Raw genomic sequence first — 17,858 nt, forward strand, 5'->3', positions numbered from 1 at the left:
CCATGCAGTCTGATCAAGATCTGCACTGTTTGCCATTCAGCCAGTACCTTTTTGGGAAGCACCCCTTTTAACAGTTAATGGTATCGTCCAGATTGAAAGATGGACTTGTTCATTATAGAAATTTAGCAGGGTAAGGGTTAATTGGGCATCTAGTTTCATATCTTGTAATTCTGTAAATGAATGATACTTTGCAAGTCATCTGCCTCTCATGTTGTTACGAAATATTTTTAGAGAAAATAATGTTGTATTGTGAAAACGTATGTAATGCTCATATGATGGCATCGTATTAACTTTGCAAGAAGCTAATTATCTTGTTGGTTCAAATTACCATGAATTAGTATAATTATTACGTCGGAATTGAGGGGATCAGATTACACTTCTTTCTTCCATATTGATCTAATAGCTGTAAAATATATTTTATCCTATATGAAGCATATTAGTGGCTGTTTCAGACAACTGTAAACAAATTTGGAGAGATTTATCTACACTACACTTGCTGTCTGTCCATATTTGAGATGATAGATACTTATGTTGTGTAAGTGCTGTTTACCGGCACTGTTATAAATACTCCTGTATGTTTCAGAAAGGAAATGCTAACACTTGAATCCAATTTCAATTTTGAAAATAGTTTTAATGTCTAGAAGATATCTTGAGGGGAGTGGTGGATCTGCTGCTAATTCTAGCAGCCAAGGGTTTGAAACCCAACTTGGATGTCACAACTACACATCCTCACAGTCACTCCTACAAGTATTTCACATGAAGCGAAATGGAGAGTTGTTCAAATAAGCTTTATATGTTTGTGTGGTAATTGAGAAAATCATACGATGAAATTTTTCATTTCTTTTTTGTCCAGTATCTAAAAACACGCAACATAGAAGGTGCAGGGTCAAATAACCTTTGGCTCAAGACCACCCCTAAAAAAGGAATGAGTACTGGCTCCAATGTTATTAAATATTTAGTTTTGAGACAAGTCTCAAAAAACTCCAGTACGGCAAATTCATTTAATTTTGCTGGCATGAAATTTCATGGTTTCTTCCATAAAGATAGGTGTATAGGGGTGTGAATTTGTGATTTTCAAATGGTAAAAATTAACCCTTACCTTGCTAATTTTCTATAATGAACTTGTCTATCATTTCAGTTTGGACAGTAGCATTAACTGTTAAAAGGGGTGTTTACTAAAAAGATACTGACTGAATGGCGAACAGTGCAGATCTTGATCAGACTGCATGGATGTGCATGTTGATCATGATATGCACTGGTTGCAAAGGCAGAATTAATCCTGTTCAGCATAATAAGGGTTAAAGATAGTTCAAGTTGTATAGGGTGTGAATTTGTGATTTTCAAATGGTAAAAATTAAACATAATAAATGTAAAGCATTCATCTGGATATATTGTTGTGGACTGTCTTGACTATGAAATCCTCAAGAATTAGTATCCCATGAATATTGATGTTCTGGCAATATTGATTGGCAGTTTAAGAGTACAGTTTTGAAAATGAATAGTGCCAAGACAGCATTTTGTGACTGGTCTTCAAGCTTGGTTTTATGTTTATAATCTTAAAGTCCTGTTTTTCTGAGAAAACATACACAAGTTACTCTGTTAGATTTCTATACTGACTATCTTAAAAAAAATTGGTGTAACCCAAGTTAAAAAAGCACCTGCAAGGAAGAACATGTACAAAAAGTTGTATATACATAGTACTGTGAAATAAAAAAAAAATTCTTTAGAGACAAATTTACTTTGATCGTATTGTTAAAAACAAGTAAAATCTGGATTTGATTTATTTACAAAAACTTGAAAGACGCACGCAAGCCCCATATGAAATAGCAATTATGGCCAAAACCATTAAATTTTATGCCACCAAAGTAAATCAGGTAACGGTATTACAGTTTGTCCATGTCTGTGAAGAAAAGGATAACTTTGTTTTACCTGTATATTCTAGGACTGATGGTTACATGCCAGCCTGTGAACGATATGCAACAACAGCAGCAGATAGCAAGATCAATGGAACAGAATGGAATAAATGGCTACGCAGAAAATGGTGGTAGGGAAACAGTGCAACAGAGGAATAATAGCGGACTAAGTGTTGTGAATGAGCAAAGGGAATTTGAAGCTAAAGATCTGGAATTTGACTGTATTGGAGATACATTTTGTTGTACGTCTGACATATCACCTATGAAGATCACAATTCCAGCACAGGATACAGTTATTCTGACTGGTTTACAAGCAGAGTCACAGTTACTGCTACACAAAAACAAAACGGAGAACAAGTCTATTGATCAAAAGTATTCTCCCTTGCATCTCCGAGTTTTCACATCAAACGAGAACTACAGTTTACAAAATGTAAAGTCTGTGGCGTTAAAGAAGATCTCCTCAGATGTACAAGCTAATGAGAACAATATTCAACAAGATACAATAAGATCAAGCTTCAAAGAAGAAAAATCTATTCCGATGAAAAAGCGTATAGTTGTTGATCAGGGTGAACAGAGCCAGTGCAGCTCTATGTCTAGTTCCCCTCAGTCTTACCCACAGTCTAGATCCCCGCCCACAACTTTCCCCAGTCCCAGACACTCATCTCCCTTAACATACATGCCGCAACAGCAACAAGGGTTTAGTCAGAATGTTGGCCGACCTCCAGGTTTGGTGTCTGGGCAGCATTCCATTCTGTCTCAAGCATCTTCATTTTCAGTGACCCCTGGACCCCTAATGTCAGCATCTCCAGGCCATGGTCAGCCCCAGGGTCCTAGTCAGCAGGTCTCAGCAGTCCCAAAATATAGGGAAAGGTTTCCGGATGGGTGGGGTTACATTCCATTGCAGAAAAGACAAAAATTTGGTATGCATACAAATAATTCGAAAGAAGATGCCCCACTTGATTTGATCAAACAGACTTGAATAGAGACAATTGTTAATTGGCATATTAACCAGATACTTGATGTTTATAGAAAATCCTTCCTTTGGATTTTGTACAGGGACCATTGCTTTGTTCATGTAAAGCTACGACCACATTGGGTTTTCTTAGGGCAGTATCACAACTGCTTAAGATAGCCTAAGGCCCAATCTTCATCTTTTAGCTGGCCCCTAAGGGATTTCTATGATAAGTGGAAAAATAGCTGATTTGAAATCACTTCCCCTTTAACTCTGGGGTTTTGAACTTTGCTTCTGTCCAGATTCTTTCATGTCATCCTGCTAGCTTTTTTGGATCCTCCTACAGCGCTAGAACTGGAAAGTTGACATGCCTTTGGCTGCTGATATGGCTTCTTTAAATATAACAAAATGTATGAATTGCCAGCCACTTACTGATGTTCTGTTTGAAAGCTTGCTGCATTAGGTGACATAAGTGTATAACGCAGTTAAGCTCTATACTGGTCTTCAGATGGTCATTGGTCATTAACTGCTAAGTCTGTAATTAATTAGAAGCCTTATATTATGGCTCTAGAGGTGAAAAAAAGTTCAGCATAGTGAACATACTAACAGTCATCATTGTATTTTTTCAGCTCTTCAGTATGAAGTTTACTTTAAGTCATCATGTTGCTAAAAATAGAATTAGTGCCTGTTTCAGTCTTGTGCCAAGGTAGGAACTGAAAGTTCCTTTATTGTATTTGAATAAAATAATCTTTATCAGACATTTGAATTTTTTCAGCACACTTCGTATTTGAGAGCTCAAATTTTATCTTAATTTCTCAGTGTTTTATTGTTTTTTTTTTGTTGTTGTTTTTTTTCCGCATTAGACTATCCTTTTTGTTGAGGAAAAGTAAATTTAGCACCAGTTATTGTAATTTTATCAATTTTTTCAAAACTGAATTCTGCTCAGTGTATACATAACATTACAGTAGTTTTTTCTTTGTTATCCAAGAAGTGGAGTTGAGTTGTTGTATTCAGTTATATTTCTGTTCTCATTAAATGTCTGTAAATTTATATTTTTGTCTTGAGAAGTAGTTGTAATCAGTTCAGTGGTGTAGCTATGCTGAGGCTCACTCAGACTATTACAATGGAATTATTTTGTACAAAAAAATGAAAAGTGCTGGACAGTTGTTTTCAAGGGAGCATACTCTTACATGTCCAGAAAAAAGCTCTGCCTTGCTAAGTTTTTAGCTCGACTATTCATAGAATAGTAGAGCTATTGGACTCGCCCATGCGTCGGCGTCCGCGTCGGCATCCGCGTCCGCGTCCCGATTTGGTTAAGTTTTGTATGTAAGCTGGTATCTCAGCAACCACATGTGGGAATGGATTGAAACTTCACACACTTATTCACTGTGATAAACTGACTTACATTGCACAGGTCCCATAACTCTATTCTGCTTTTTTACAAAATTATGCCCCTTTTTCGACTTAGAAATTTTTGGTTAAGGTTTTGTATGTAAGCTGGTATCTCAGTAACCACTTGTGGGAATGGATTGAAACTTCACACACTTATTCACTGTGATAAACTGACTTACACTGCACAGGTCCCATAACTCTATTTTGCTTTTTTACAAAATTATGCCCCTTTTTCGACTTAGAAATTTTTGGTTAAGGTTTTGTATGTAAGCTGGTATCTCAGTAACCACTTGTGGGAATGGATTGAAACTTCACACACTTATTCACTGTGATAAACTGACTTACATTGCACAGGTCCATAACTCTATTTTGCTTTTTTACAAAATTATGCCCCTTTTTCGACTTTCGTATTCATTCAGTCGACAAGGCTGTTGAATAGTCGAGCGTTGCTGTCCTCTGACAGCTCTTGTTTGTCTTCTGGCAATGTCTCGATATTATCTCTTTTTCTTCTTCATTGTTTTCTCATACATGTCTTTACTGAAGAACAAATGAGGTGCCCAAAAACCGTTGTTAATATTTTTAATTTTGCTTACATTATTGTTACTTAAGAAAGTCCTTTCCTAGAATTGTTTTACCCAACTTCTCTAACCAGTAATGCGCCAGACATTTTCAAATTTGTCAAGTACCGGTACTTATAACTTTAGAGTGTACAACATATACATATCAGCCACTTCAAAATGAAGAGTGTTAATTAAAAGGCTGGCCAGTTTTTAAGCTTCATCTAAAATATAGCAAAAACAACTAAATCAGATAGAAACTATGAGCATTATGAAACTTGGTTAGGACGCTATACCCCTGCCATTTCAGTTTCTTTATGCTGAAGATTTCACTATAAACTTCACTTGTAAACTTTATATCCTATACTTAACCTTAAATAAATTTTCGGCTCTAACATTTAGCTTTTATCTGTCTCATTTAGTTGCCAGTATTCTATTAGAAAAGGACGTTCATGCTTTAAAAAGGTAGATTTTCCAGCTTCTGATCTTTGGGTTAATCACAGGCCTGAAACCTATTGGCATTGTAATTATTTTGGTGAAGCATCTGGGTAAAGAACTTATGAAAAGAAATGTTTCTTTTAAGTGCCGTCTCTTAACCTTCTGGCACAAAGTGGTTTTGCTTTTGCCACCAGTGCAGACCAAGGATGTGCAGGCTGATCATGGTCTGTACTGTTAGCTATTAAGTAAGTAAATTTTCATTGAACATCCCTTTGAATAATAAGTGATGCTGCCCAAATTGAATGATGGACCAGTCCATTTTAGAAATTTAGCAGGGTAAGGGTTAATGCTTCTGAAATAATTAACAAAGCCAACATTCTGATTTTGTTTTGAAATCACTTAAATTTCTTGGCATTAGATTTTGAGTTTTCAACCAGATTGGCAGTTTCATCAAGACAAAAAAGCATGATTAATAAATGTTAATTTTAGGTTCTCTTTTTGAATTTAACCCTTGTCATGCTGGACACAATTGATTCTGCCTTTGCGGCCAGTGTACATGATCAGCCTGCACATCCATGCAGTCTGATCAAGATCTGCACTGTTCGCCATTCAGTCAGTATCTTTTTTGGTAAGCACCCCTTTTAACAGTTAATAGTACTGTCCAAGTTTAAAGATGGACAAGTTCATTAAAGAAATTTAGCAGGGTATGGTTGCTGACACACGTTAATGATTTCCCAGTAAATAGTACTAGTTTTTGCTTGTTTTGTCATTTCTCTGTGTCAGATATACATTCTGAAATGTTATTGTAATTTTTCTACCCAACTGTAAATTAGTAGCTTTAAGGTAGTTGTTTCGTGTTTGTAATAGTTTCTTGGCGTTTTTTTTTTTACTTTAGACAAAAATGCTTAAGAACTTTTCTTTGTAAAATGGCTTTCCTTTTTGACTGCTTAAAATCAGAGGTGGAACAACGCTTGTAAATGGCATGACAGTATATTTGTCATTGTTTTTTTAGTTCATCGAAATCCAGCTTGTTATTTTAGTATATGGTCGCGAGAGATTATTTTCAAGAGGTTTAATGTTGTTTTAATTTTGTAACTGTGCATTTTATTTGCTGTATATTTCGCCATTTTTTCTGTACATAAGATATATAATTAGTTTTATAAATGTTTCTCTGCAAATTGTCTTTCAATAAACAGTTGTAAGTGATATATATAAGAATGTAAATATATAGTTATACATGTACATACAATATAATATACCGGTAAAATTGTTTTGCCAAATAACATTAGGTATTCATGTTGCAATCATTTTTTCATCACTAAACATTTCTGTATGTTTTTTTACTCTAAATTTCTTTGCTTATAAGTGTTACTGTTGAAAGAACTGTTAGTTTAGATGTTAATATTCTTGACATTTGAAATGAAAATAATATTCTTTATCCTTTTTCATGCAAGTAGATGAAAGATCTTGAAATTACGGTTTGGATTGTGGTAGTTTGTATGGTGTGTGTGTGTGTGTACATGCGTGTGTGTGCATGCATGTGCGGAAGAGGTTTAAGGTCTTATTTTTAACTAAATTTCAGTTTAGCAAAATACTGCTCTTTACAAACAAGGTCCTAGGAATCATAAGACAAGTGAAACTTAGCATGTTAATTGTCTCTGAGTATTTACTGATTTAGGAAATAATACACTCCCTGTCTTTCAGTAACAAAATAACTAACAATTTGTCAACAGAGTACAAAACTGAACAGCAGTTTGTTTTCCACAAAGAAAGCTGCACCTTTGAGGGCTAGGCCCAGATCATTCGATTTAACACAGTACATTCTGAAGTGCTATCATTCTATATCATCCTTTATTATTAGCAACACAAAAAAGTGCTAGATCATTCAGTGCAATGTATTGATCTATGAAGCTTCTCAACTATCCCCATATTATTACCTTCACTGCTGGAGAAGTGAGAACTGAAAATGAACTAATTGTGCAAATCGTAATTTTACAGTATTTCCTGAACAATGAGTTTTTCTATCACATTTTTAAGCATATTCCAAAGATTAAATTCACAGCACTAAATGTCTTAGTGCATTCCCAATATTTACAAATCCACAGTTCTAACTGACTAGTACTTAATAAGCCGATTCCCAATATTTGCAAATTCACCATGCTAAAGGTTAGTACTTTTATAAGCATATTTCAAAATATTTGCAAATTCACCATACTAAAGGTTAGTACTTTTATAAGCATATTGCAAAATGTTTGCAAATTCACCATGCTAAATGATTAGTGTCTTAAGTGTATTCCAGAGATTAAATTCACAGCGCTAAAGGTTAGTACTTTTATAAGGGTATTTCAAAACATTTGCAAATTCACCATGCTAAAGGTTAGTACTTTTATAAACATATTTCAAAATATTTGCAAATTCACCATACTTAATGTATGTACTTTTATAAGCGTAGTTCAAAATTTTTGCAGGTTCAGCATGCTAAATGACTCTTTTTTTTTAAAGTATATTCGGAGTATTAACAAATTCACAGTGCTTTATGACTACTTTATAAGCAAGTATTTGCAAATTTACAGTTTGAAATGATTACCAACTTTTTTAGTCTACCAAAATATTTACATATACTATGCATTTTGTGTAGAAAAAAATTCATGTTTATCTTTTATGAATAACACTGGTGTAATAGTATGAAGGTAGACGCTTTCTGCAAGATCACGTGCAGAATTTGACAGCAGCAAAAAAAAGAGGGATTTTAAGAATATCTTTCAAAATCTGCAAACAAAATTTTAAAAACGGAGCATTCAATTCAATTATCTGGTGGTAGAAATTAAAATTAATTCAACACAACTATGTATTACTGGATGTATGAATATATTGAATTAAAGTTAGAAACTGTATTTTTGTTGGAAGACAACTCATATAACATAAATTGTGTTGGCGTGACAAAACAAAACGGAGAAAAAACATATGGGTGGGTCTTTTTGGCTATTTTGTTATAAATAATTTTGGCAATTTCCCTTCCTATTTTCCAAAAAATAAACTAACTTGTGTGTAAAATGTCTTTGTGGTATAGCTGGATATTGCATATTAATTTACCTTTCAGTGTAAAGAAAGCGGTATGGGGAGACATGTGCTTTTAGTAATAGCATTCTATAGAACATCTATGGTCACTTGACCGCCATCGCTGATTTGTGTCGGAAACTTTCCACATTTAACCTTAAGCCTGCTGGTGGTGAGTGATTCTGCCTTTGCAACCAGTGCAGACCAAGATCAGCCTGCACATCCTATCCACTCAGTAAATTTTCAATAAACACCCTTTGAAAAATAAATGGAATTGCCCAAAATGAATGATGGACCAGTCCATTTTAGAAATTTAGCAGGGTAATGAAAGGATGATGAGGAAATTGTTCTAAGACAAAACTGTTTGCAAGTAATTAAACTTTGAAATTATTATTTACACCATTTAAAGAGACTGACGTAGAAATATGAATAGAAATGCCTTATAATGATTCCTTCAGCTCTATAGATCAAAAGAAAAATATTGACGTGTATTGTTGTTTACATCATGGAAACATGTTTATGCCATGTTTGTGTTGTGTGAAATTGGTTAGGGAGTGAGAGTAGTGCTTTATAAAGTATCCCTATATTTTCAGCAGACAAATATTTTTGTCCAAATGTTCTCCTCAAGGTATGATTGTAATAAATGGGCTTGGCAGACATAATATTCACAGAAATATAATAAATAAGGCTTAACTGTTCTGCGCAAGCCCAATTAAGGAATGGCATTCTTGAATATCTGCAGCAAATTGTAAACAGAATTGTGTGTTATTAACAAAATAGTCTCAAGTTTTTAGTTAGACAAAATAGTCTTAAAGTCTTGATTTAATTTGCATAAAGACCTAACACATGTATCACTTGTGAAAAAAGTTGAAATTTAAATGGTTGTAAACCTTCATCCACTGCATAGAAAACAGTAATAAATGTACATGTTTTATTACAAGTTTAATTTTTCAGAATGTTAAATGTTTATGTCTGCAACTTTCTAGATACTTCTAGATAACACCTTACTGTACATAGGTTGCATGGAAGTTCACAATTTTTTTTCATGTTTTCTAGTCTTTAATTTGTTGGCAATAAGTCTTTAAGTTTTATACCACGTTACACTTTTAATAGCTGACCTTTGCACAAAGTACTCATGGTGAGATTTTTTGGATTGTCAGATGTCTGCCTTCTATCCGTACAGATTTCATCCTAAATCAAATTCACCAAATTTCACAGGAATGTTCCTTGCATTTTCCCCTTTCAGATTTCTTCATATCTTAAGTCATCCATTCAGAATTCTGGTTGCCATGTCAAAAAAAAAAAACCCCAAAACAAATCTTATCCTCAGAAACCACTTGACCAATTTTGAAATATTTTCACAGAAATGTTCCTCAATCAGATTTCTTCTGATCGTTTTGTTTCTTTAAAAACATGGCCGTCACAGGGCAGGGCTAGTTTTCTTGATATTCTCGTTTTGTCATCGGCCCACATTACCCATCCCACATTACCCCCTCGCCTACTATTTCTTGATATTATCCCTTGATATCCTGTGTCGTCAACAACCTGCTCTTCCCTACACACTCGGACACAGACACACATTACCTTTCATATTTATTCAGTGAGAACTAACCAGAAATCACTGGTTCTATTCTATAATAATCATATAGGTATTTACCGTGCATGACCCTATACCAAAACTGTTCAAGCAAGCTGTGAAACTCAGGTGAGCGATCTAGTGTCGTAATGGCTCTCTTGTTTCAGTAAATATTTCATGCACATTAGAAATAAATCTAGATTACTATGTGATAAAATGTTAATACATGTATTCTATCTTCTTTTCAACTTTTTATGTGAATCTTACTATGATTGCAGCCTTTTTAAATGAAATGAGCCGCGCCATGAGAAAACCAACATAGTGCATTGCGACCAGCATGGATCCAGACCAGCCTGCGCATCCGCACAGTCTGGTCAGGATCCTTGATGTTTGCTAACAGTTTCTCTAATTGCAATAGGCTTTGAAAGCGAACAGCATGGATCCTGACCAGACTGCGCAGCTCAAATAAGGAAAAGAATTTAATATTCTCAGTGACTGTGATGGACGTATATTTAATGAAATTGGTTGAACGACTTTTTTTCCAAGAATCCCCTCATTACACCATCTACCAGCCACTCAATAGTACATCTGCTGTATTCTGTCACTTTTTCTATTTCTACTGTATTGGCAAACATTTTTAATAGCGGAGCACGCTGTCTTTTCAACAGCGCTTGTTATTGTAAAGTTTTAGAGATAACATATACCTCATTGTAAGAGTGATATAAACATACATGTATATAATTGTAAAGTGCTAATTGTTTAAGTTTCACACACAGAACATTTTTTTTTAATGTTTTGTGTGTTAACGCCTTTTGTACAGAGTATTTTTGTTGTGTAATATAAGATTTATATGAACTGATCCTCAGATTTTGGCGGTCGACTTAGAATTCCTTTTATTAGTATTGATATTGTCATTTTTCGAGGGGAGGGGAGTCTTAGGTGTAGAATCAAACTTACCATATCTTTATTACCTTGTATGTCATATGTAAACTTTATCTTTAACTTTTAGTGGTAAAATGTGACTTTTGAAAAAAATCTTGTCTTTTAATATAGTAAGTGTTGCACTTGAGATTTACACGCAGAATTTGTTTGTAACGTTGTTCAAAATTTGTTGCTTTTTTAAATCACTTCAAGTAGGAAAACCCTCCCCGAATAAATCCTGAGACATAACAACGCTAGCTTCATTTCAGTAAAATGAGATTCACCATTTGATTCATAGTTTCAACACAAATATATTTCATGAATTACATTTTTGTATTGATTGCAATGAAATGAAGCAGTTTTATTCCAGTTCATTATGCTTCTTTTTGAGCCTTGCCATGAGAAAACCAACATAGTGGCTTTGCTACCAGCATGGATCCAGACCAGCCTGCGCATCCGCGCAGTCTGATCAGGATCCATTCTGTTCGCTAACAGTTCCTCTAATTGTAATAGGCTTTGAAAGCGAACAGCATGGATCCTAACCAGACTGCGCGGATGCACAGGCTGGTCTGGATCCATGCTGGTCGCAAAGCCACTAGGTTGGTTTTCTCATGGTGCGGCTCATTTAGTTTTTAGCAAATCTTGTAATTCAGAAGCTCTGTTTTGATGTGGTAACTTGTTTATTCTCCTGTCATTGTTTTTGTATTTACAATCTAAATTAGGGACGTCACAATTTAACCAGGGGATGGGGGATAGTGGGGGGAGACCTGTCATGGTTCATTTAGTATCTCTGACTGGTTCAATATCTACTGGTTGATGACCTCATCGGCTGTAAATGTTCTCTCAAAATCCTTCATAAATTCAAAACTGATCTGCAAAATTAATTGACAATTTCCTTCAGACAGATAGACTTTTCTGAAATTTCGCTCATTTTGATGACTTCGATGACTGAATTAAAAATAACCAAGAAAAAGCATAGGGCATGGTGTTCATTTTGAATTTATTGTATAATCTATATTTTTTACAAACTCAGAACTACCAAAATACGTAAGTAACTATGAAAAAGCATAGGTCATGATGTTCATTCAAAATTTGTTGTAAAGTCTATAGATATTTCTTACAAACACAGAACTAACAAAATATTCAATAAATGCCCCCTTTTTTTAGAGCTATCTTGAAATTTAGGCTTCACTTTCTACAAGTTGTTAACAGAATTTATCTCTTGTACTAAAGGAGACTTGACAAGAAATAGAAAGTTAAGAAACATTAAGAGGTCAAAGCAGCTGCATTGTGGATACAGGAACTCATGGAATATGAATTCAGTTTGTTTGTTTGGGCTTGATCTGATGGCATGACATATTGCTGAAGTCCACATACATCTGTGTCTGGCAAATAATGAAAATTCTGATTATGATGTCCCTAATTTAAGCAGCAGACTGATGAAAATAATTAAAGTGAAATGTTGATAAAAATATACTGATTTTATGTACATAAGTTTTGGTGTATAGGTTAGAACTATCACAATGAAATTTTTATTTCCGCTAAATGATATTTTTGGAAACAGAATTTTGTAAATACATATTGTACTATGTACATCAGTATTATGTATATTGTCATACTCGTAGTTTTTGAATTAATTAACTGTTTTTTTTGTTTTTGTACAGTGACTTTACCAGACAATAATATTGTTAAATAGATGTACATTTTGTAACTTTGTTGTCTGTTTTTTAGTTAAGTTTTTTTTTTTCGTATTTTTTTAATATAATATTAAATACAACATAAAGCAATTCTGTTTATGATAACTAACTGTTAACAGTGGTTTATACTGTTTAAACTTGTAGAAAGTACTTTGAATGATGCTTTAGTGAACTGTAAAATCATTTAATTTCGTGGATGTAAAATTTCGTGGTTTTTGCCTATATGGCTGTTTTGTTAGGATATGTATTCGTGGATTTCCACTTCTCAGGATTTAAGAATTGAGACTTGTTCTTTGGGATTTTATGCCATTGATTGATGGAGCAATGAAATGTAGGGAAAACTGTTCCCCCACAAATAGGAATGATTTTACAGTATTTCATTAAAGTGAGGCATGCAGTAGTGGCCACTCTTCTCTGTATGTTAGTCTGTCCATTCTTAACTCTTCTTGTCTCTGTTATTACTTTTAAGCAGATCAAGGAAGCTTTTCACAAAAGCTAAACATAAAGAAGGTTACTGTAAAAGCACATATTTTCACTGGGTCAAAATTTCGCGATTTTGCAATTTTGATTGTGTTTGCGAGGTTTAATATTCACGAAATTGTAAAAATGGTATCCTACTTTAATTAGCATTATACTAATGGTGAATATTCACATGAGGATTAATTTTCGTAGGGCCTCGCAAATATAACAAAAATTGAACCCTCTCGAAAATTACTGCTTTTACAGTACATGCAAGAAGCAGGTCTGAACCTCCGGAGATCAAGGTCACAGGTAGCTAAATCCCACTAGCAATGGGCTCTAAAAGTCCAGGGCTATAAAAGGTGGCAAAAGTTTATGCGTCCAAGATATGTTAGAATTTATATACATAAGCAGTTACTTTAGCGTTATGTGTAACTTGTGACTTTTAATGATATGATGAAAAATCTTGGTTTCAGAAAATCAGCTGTAAATTTGTGAGATAACTTTATTAACCCAAATGGAATTGACATGTATGTAAATTGCACAGCATGTTGCATAAATGAGCCACACCATGAGAAAATCAACGTAGTGCATTTGCGACCAGCATGGATCCAGACCAGCCTGCGCATCCGCGCAGTGTGGTCAGGATCCATGCTGTTCACTTATGGTTTCTGTAATTGCAATAGTCGTTGAAAGCGAACAGTATGGATCCTGACCAGACTGTGTGGATGCCCAGGCTGGTCTGGATCCATGCTGGTCGCAAATGCATTATGTTGGTTTTCTCATGGCGCGGCTCAATTGTAAGCTACTGGTATATTGACGATGCTTCAAGGCTTTATAGTTAGAAAGTTAAAAGCTTTCTTATAGGGTAAAATACGGTAGGCAGATGATGAGAGAGGACTATGAATGAAATTTAATACATGTATAAAAAGAATTATTACTAATCAGAAAATGTTTAACTCTTGGCAGATTATTCTAGGTATGTTAATTATTCCATTTACAAAGCAAAACCTTGGAGATATGTCTGCATATTCAGTTGTAAAGATTTGTTGAAGTCTAAAATATTCAGTTATCTTTTAAATCAGTATTGAAAGGTGTGTGGCGTCAGATTTATGTTAACTTTTTTTAAAAACTGTAAACTCCAATTTTCTAATAATTGAAAATATGATGTAGAAATGAAGCTATTTAGGGATTTCTACGAAGCATTCACCTAGAAACTGTTTAGAAAAGTTCTCTGATGTGTTTGTAACACACTAAATCTGTGATATAAACTGGAAGAAATCAGTTGGATAAAAAAACAAATTGGTCAACATTGATTTATGGTATAAGATATTTTAGAGTTTGCCATTTGTTTTTTTTTTTGTTGTTGAAAATTTTGATATTTATCTGGATGCCTGCCCCTTTAAAAGGATCATAACTAACTTTTACTATATCATTGTACCTTGTTGTAAATCATGAAAACAATTATGGTCTTATTTAATTGTTTCCCCACCATTTTTTATGGCAAGTATGCATCATTTTTTTAAATCGCCTTTTTTCTGTCATTTCTGCTGACTTTGTTGAAATCCAATTAAATACCTTTTTGCCAACCAAAGAATACCTTTATCTGTTAAGAGATTTAATACAGTTGTAGTTGTTCAGCAAGTGTTTTATGTTATACTGCTTAACCGTAGTTTACTTTTCTCTCTAAACGGCATCATAAAGAAAGTAACAGTAACTCATCATGTATACATGTATTTGTTTAGCAATTTTGATAGATATATGGCTTCAGAGTGCATTTAAGTGAGCAAAAACTCATAGACAATTCCTTTAAGAAGGAATAAGAAATGCTGTTCTAATGAATATTTGTCTTTTTTCATGGACACAGTGATTATCTTTACTATAATCTTCTGTAAAAGCCCGCCCGCTTAGCTCAGTAGGTAAGAGTGTTGGTCTCCGGATCTCGGGGTCACGAGTTCGATCCTCAGGCGGGGCGTATGTTCTCCATGACTATTTGATAAACGACCTTGTGTCTGAAATCATTAGTCCTCCACCTCTGATTCATGTGGGGAAGTTGGCAGTTACTTGCGGAGAACAGGTTTGTACTGGTACAGAATCCAGGAATACTGGTTAGGTTAACTGCCCGCCGTTACATGACTGAAATACTGTTGAAAAACAGCGTTAAACCCAAAACAAACAAACAAACAAAATCTGTAAAAGACACTGTTAAGCATCCTTATGTTAAGGGAAGTAACTATAGTTAAGTTTATTAAGAACTTTTTTTCAGCAGTTTCTTCCCTTGCTGTATTTCATAGATTGGAGACTGATACTAGTTGGGTTATAAATATTTTGTAAGTTGTTGCATTTAAGTCAAAAAGGTTACACAGATTTTGTCATTTATCAAAATTTTGGATGCCATTCATTTTGTACTAGAGAAATGTGGTGAATTTAGTGCACTGTTTTGTCTGGACTTATATGCCAAAGCACCTTTTTACTGTTAAAGTTCATAGTTCTTGAGGCCTGTACACACTAGTGTATCTTACTTTCTCATACCGGTATTTTTCACTGGACTATTTTCTGTTAAGGAGTATTTTGTTGTTGTTGTTCTTGTTCTAAGTTCTTGTTAGACATTGTGATGATAAAAAAAAATTCTATATTGTTGAGTGAGCCCAGTGAAATAAGTATTTGGTGCCTTTGTTATGCATTGACATTAAAACTTGTTAAAACGATGGCTGAGTTTGTTGTTATTAGTCTCCCATTTGAAATTGTTGAAAACAGTTATAAAGTATATCCTCTGTCCGTCAGTAAATCCTTCCCCTGATAGTCTAGTCCCATACTGAAGGATTATTAAATAACATGGCTCAAACATTCATGATAGCAAAACAAGGTGTTGCATGCAGTAAAATTGATTTTAGGATATATAATAATCAAATAATAGGAATCTAAATCATTTTGGGATATCCTTTATTTCAAGTAATGATGTCCAAAAATAAATAATGATATATCACAAAATGAATTTGTGATATCCATAAATGAATATCACAAAAAAATGAATAGATAGACAGCACCCTATAGTTAAAGAAACTGAATAATTCAATTAAACGCCTATTCCTATATAATGACATTTAATGGCGTTGTACATAATAATAATAATAATAACAGTAATAATAACATATAATTAAACAAAAAGTCATGACCTCACCCTTCCCGCTGAGGTTGTTTTACCTCTTTTTGCGAATACCAGTGCTTAAAGCCTTACCTGGTTAAAAAAAGCTTTTCAATTTTGAATGGAAAAAGTAGGAAAAACAACTAATTCTTATTTGTTTCCATAACATATAATCTGCTAGTTACAATCTGTCAGTTTTAAAGCCTTCTTGAGAAATACAGCAATAATTTTCTATTATCATATCTAAATTTTTTGTTGCCATAAGATCCGAATGTCAGTAATTTCAGAAGCTTACTGCCCTTTCCTTATTTTGAATAAATTATGTCCCCCCCCCCCCCCCCCCCACACACACACTGGGGGAGGCATATTGTTTTTACACTGTCAGTCGATCCGTTCATCCATCACACTTCATTTCCGAACCATTTGATTTAGAAGCTTCAAACTTCATAGGGTGGTAGGGCATAGGGAGTAAACAATCCCTATTGATTTTAGGGTCACTCCATCAAAGGTCAAGGTCACAGGGGCCTGAACATGGTGAACCATTTCTGATCAATAACTTGAGAACCACTTTACCCAGAATGCTGAAACTTCATAGGATGATTGGACATGCAGAGCAGATGACCCCTATTGATTTTAGGATCACTCTATTGAAGGTCAAGATCACATGGGCCAGAACATGGAAATCCATTTCTGATCAAACTTTATAGGGCGTAACAGTGTAGATGACCCCTATTGTTTTTGAGGTCTCTCCATCAAAGGTTAAGGTCATAGGGGCCATCTGCCCGTCACACTTCATTTTCAGTCAATAACTGAAGAACCATTTGACCTAGAACCTTCAAACTTCATTATTTGATAGGAATTACAAAGGTCAAGGTCACAGGGGCCTGAGCATGGAAAAACATTTCTGATCAACTATAGAACCACTGGACCCAGAATGTTGAAACTTCACAGGATGATTTGAAATGTACAATAGAGGACTCCTATTGATTTTTGGGTCACTTGATCAAAGTTCAAGGTCATATGGGCCAGAAATTGGAAAAACATTTCTGATCAACAACGCGAGAACCATTTGACCCAGAACCTTCAAACTTCATAGGTTGAAAGGACATACAGAGTAGATGACCCCTATTGATTTTGGGGTCATTTGAGCAAAGGTCAAGGTCACAGAGGTCTGAACATGGAAAACTCAATCTGATCATTAACCTGAGAACCACTTGGCCTAGAATGTTGAAACTTCATTGGAGGACTGGACCTGCAGAGTAGATGACCCCTATTGATTTTGGGGTTACTCGATCAAAGGTCAGGTCACAGGGGCCAGAACATGGAAAACAGTTTCCAATTCATAACTTGAGAACCACTAGGCCCTAACAATATTTAAACTTCTTGGGATGATTGGACATGCCGAGTAGATGATCCCTATTGCAGCCAACCATTGGTGACTTCTTGCCTATTACTACTATGCATTTGGGGAATCATGTGCTTTTCAACAAGAGCATATTCTTTTTTTTTTTTTCAAATATTCATGTAGTTAGAGAGTATACAGTCCTAACTGAAATATATCATAATGTGATATCCCACAATCTTTCAGTTGGAAAAGGTGATATGAGAAAAGTACCCACACAAAAAATCCATCAAATATGAGAGTATTTTTCATTACAATTTTACAGGCCTAAAGTACCGGAACAGTTTATTTTGTAATGCCTAATTTAAAATCTGAAATTATTGCATACTGTCAGTCAATTTTAGATGAC

General features: G+C 34.5%; 1 protein-coding gene across 1 annotated transcript in view; it reads left to right on the forward strand.

Moving 5' to 3' along the window:
- Positions 1 to 15,670, forward strand: part of LOC123551310 (uncharacterized) — a 67,645-nt gene extending 51,975 nt beyond the window's left edge. The window contains exon 7 of the mRNA XM_053542101.1: positions 1,943 to 15,670. Within this exon, the coding sequence (XP_053398076.1) occupies positions 1,943 to 2,892 (950 nt within the window). The 3' untranslated portion in view covers positions 2,893 to 15,670. The remainder of the gene's footprint in view (positions 1 to 1,942) is intronic.
- Positions 15,671 to 17,858: the final 2,188 nt, after the last annotated feature.

The sequence above is a fragment of the Mercenaria mercenaria genome, chromosome 4 (genome assembly GCF_021730395.1).
Source record: "Mercenaria mercenaria strain notata chromosome 4, MADL_Memer_1, whole genome shotgun sequence".
NCBI classification, from domain to species: Eukaryota; Metazoa; Mollusca; class Bivalvia; order Venerida; family Veneridae; genus Mercenaria; species Mercenaria mercenaria.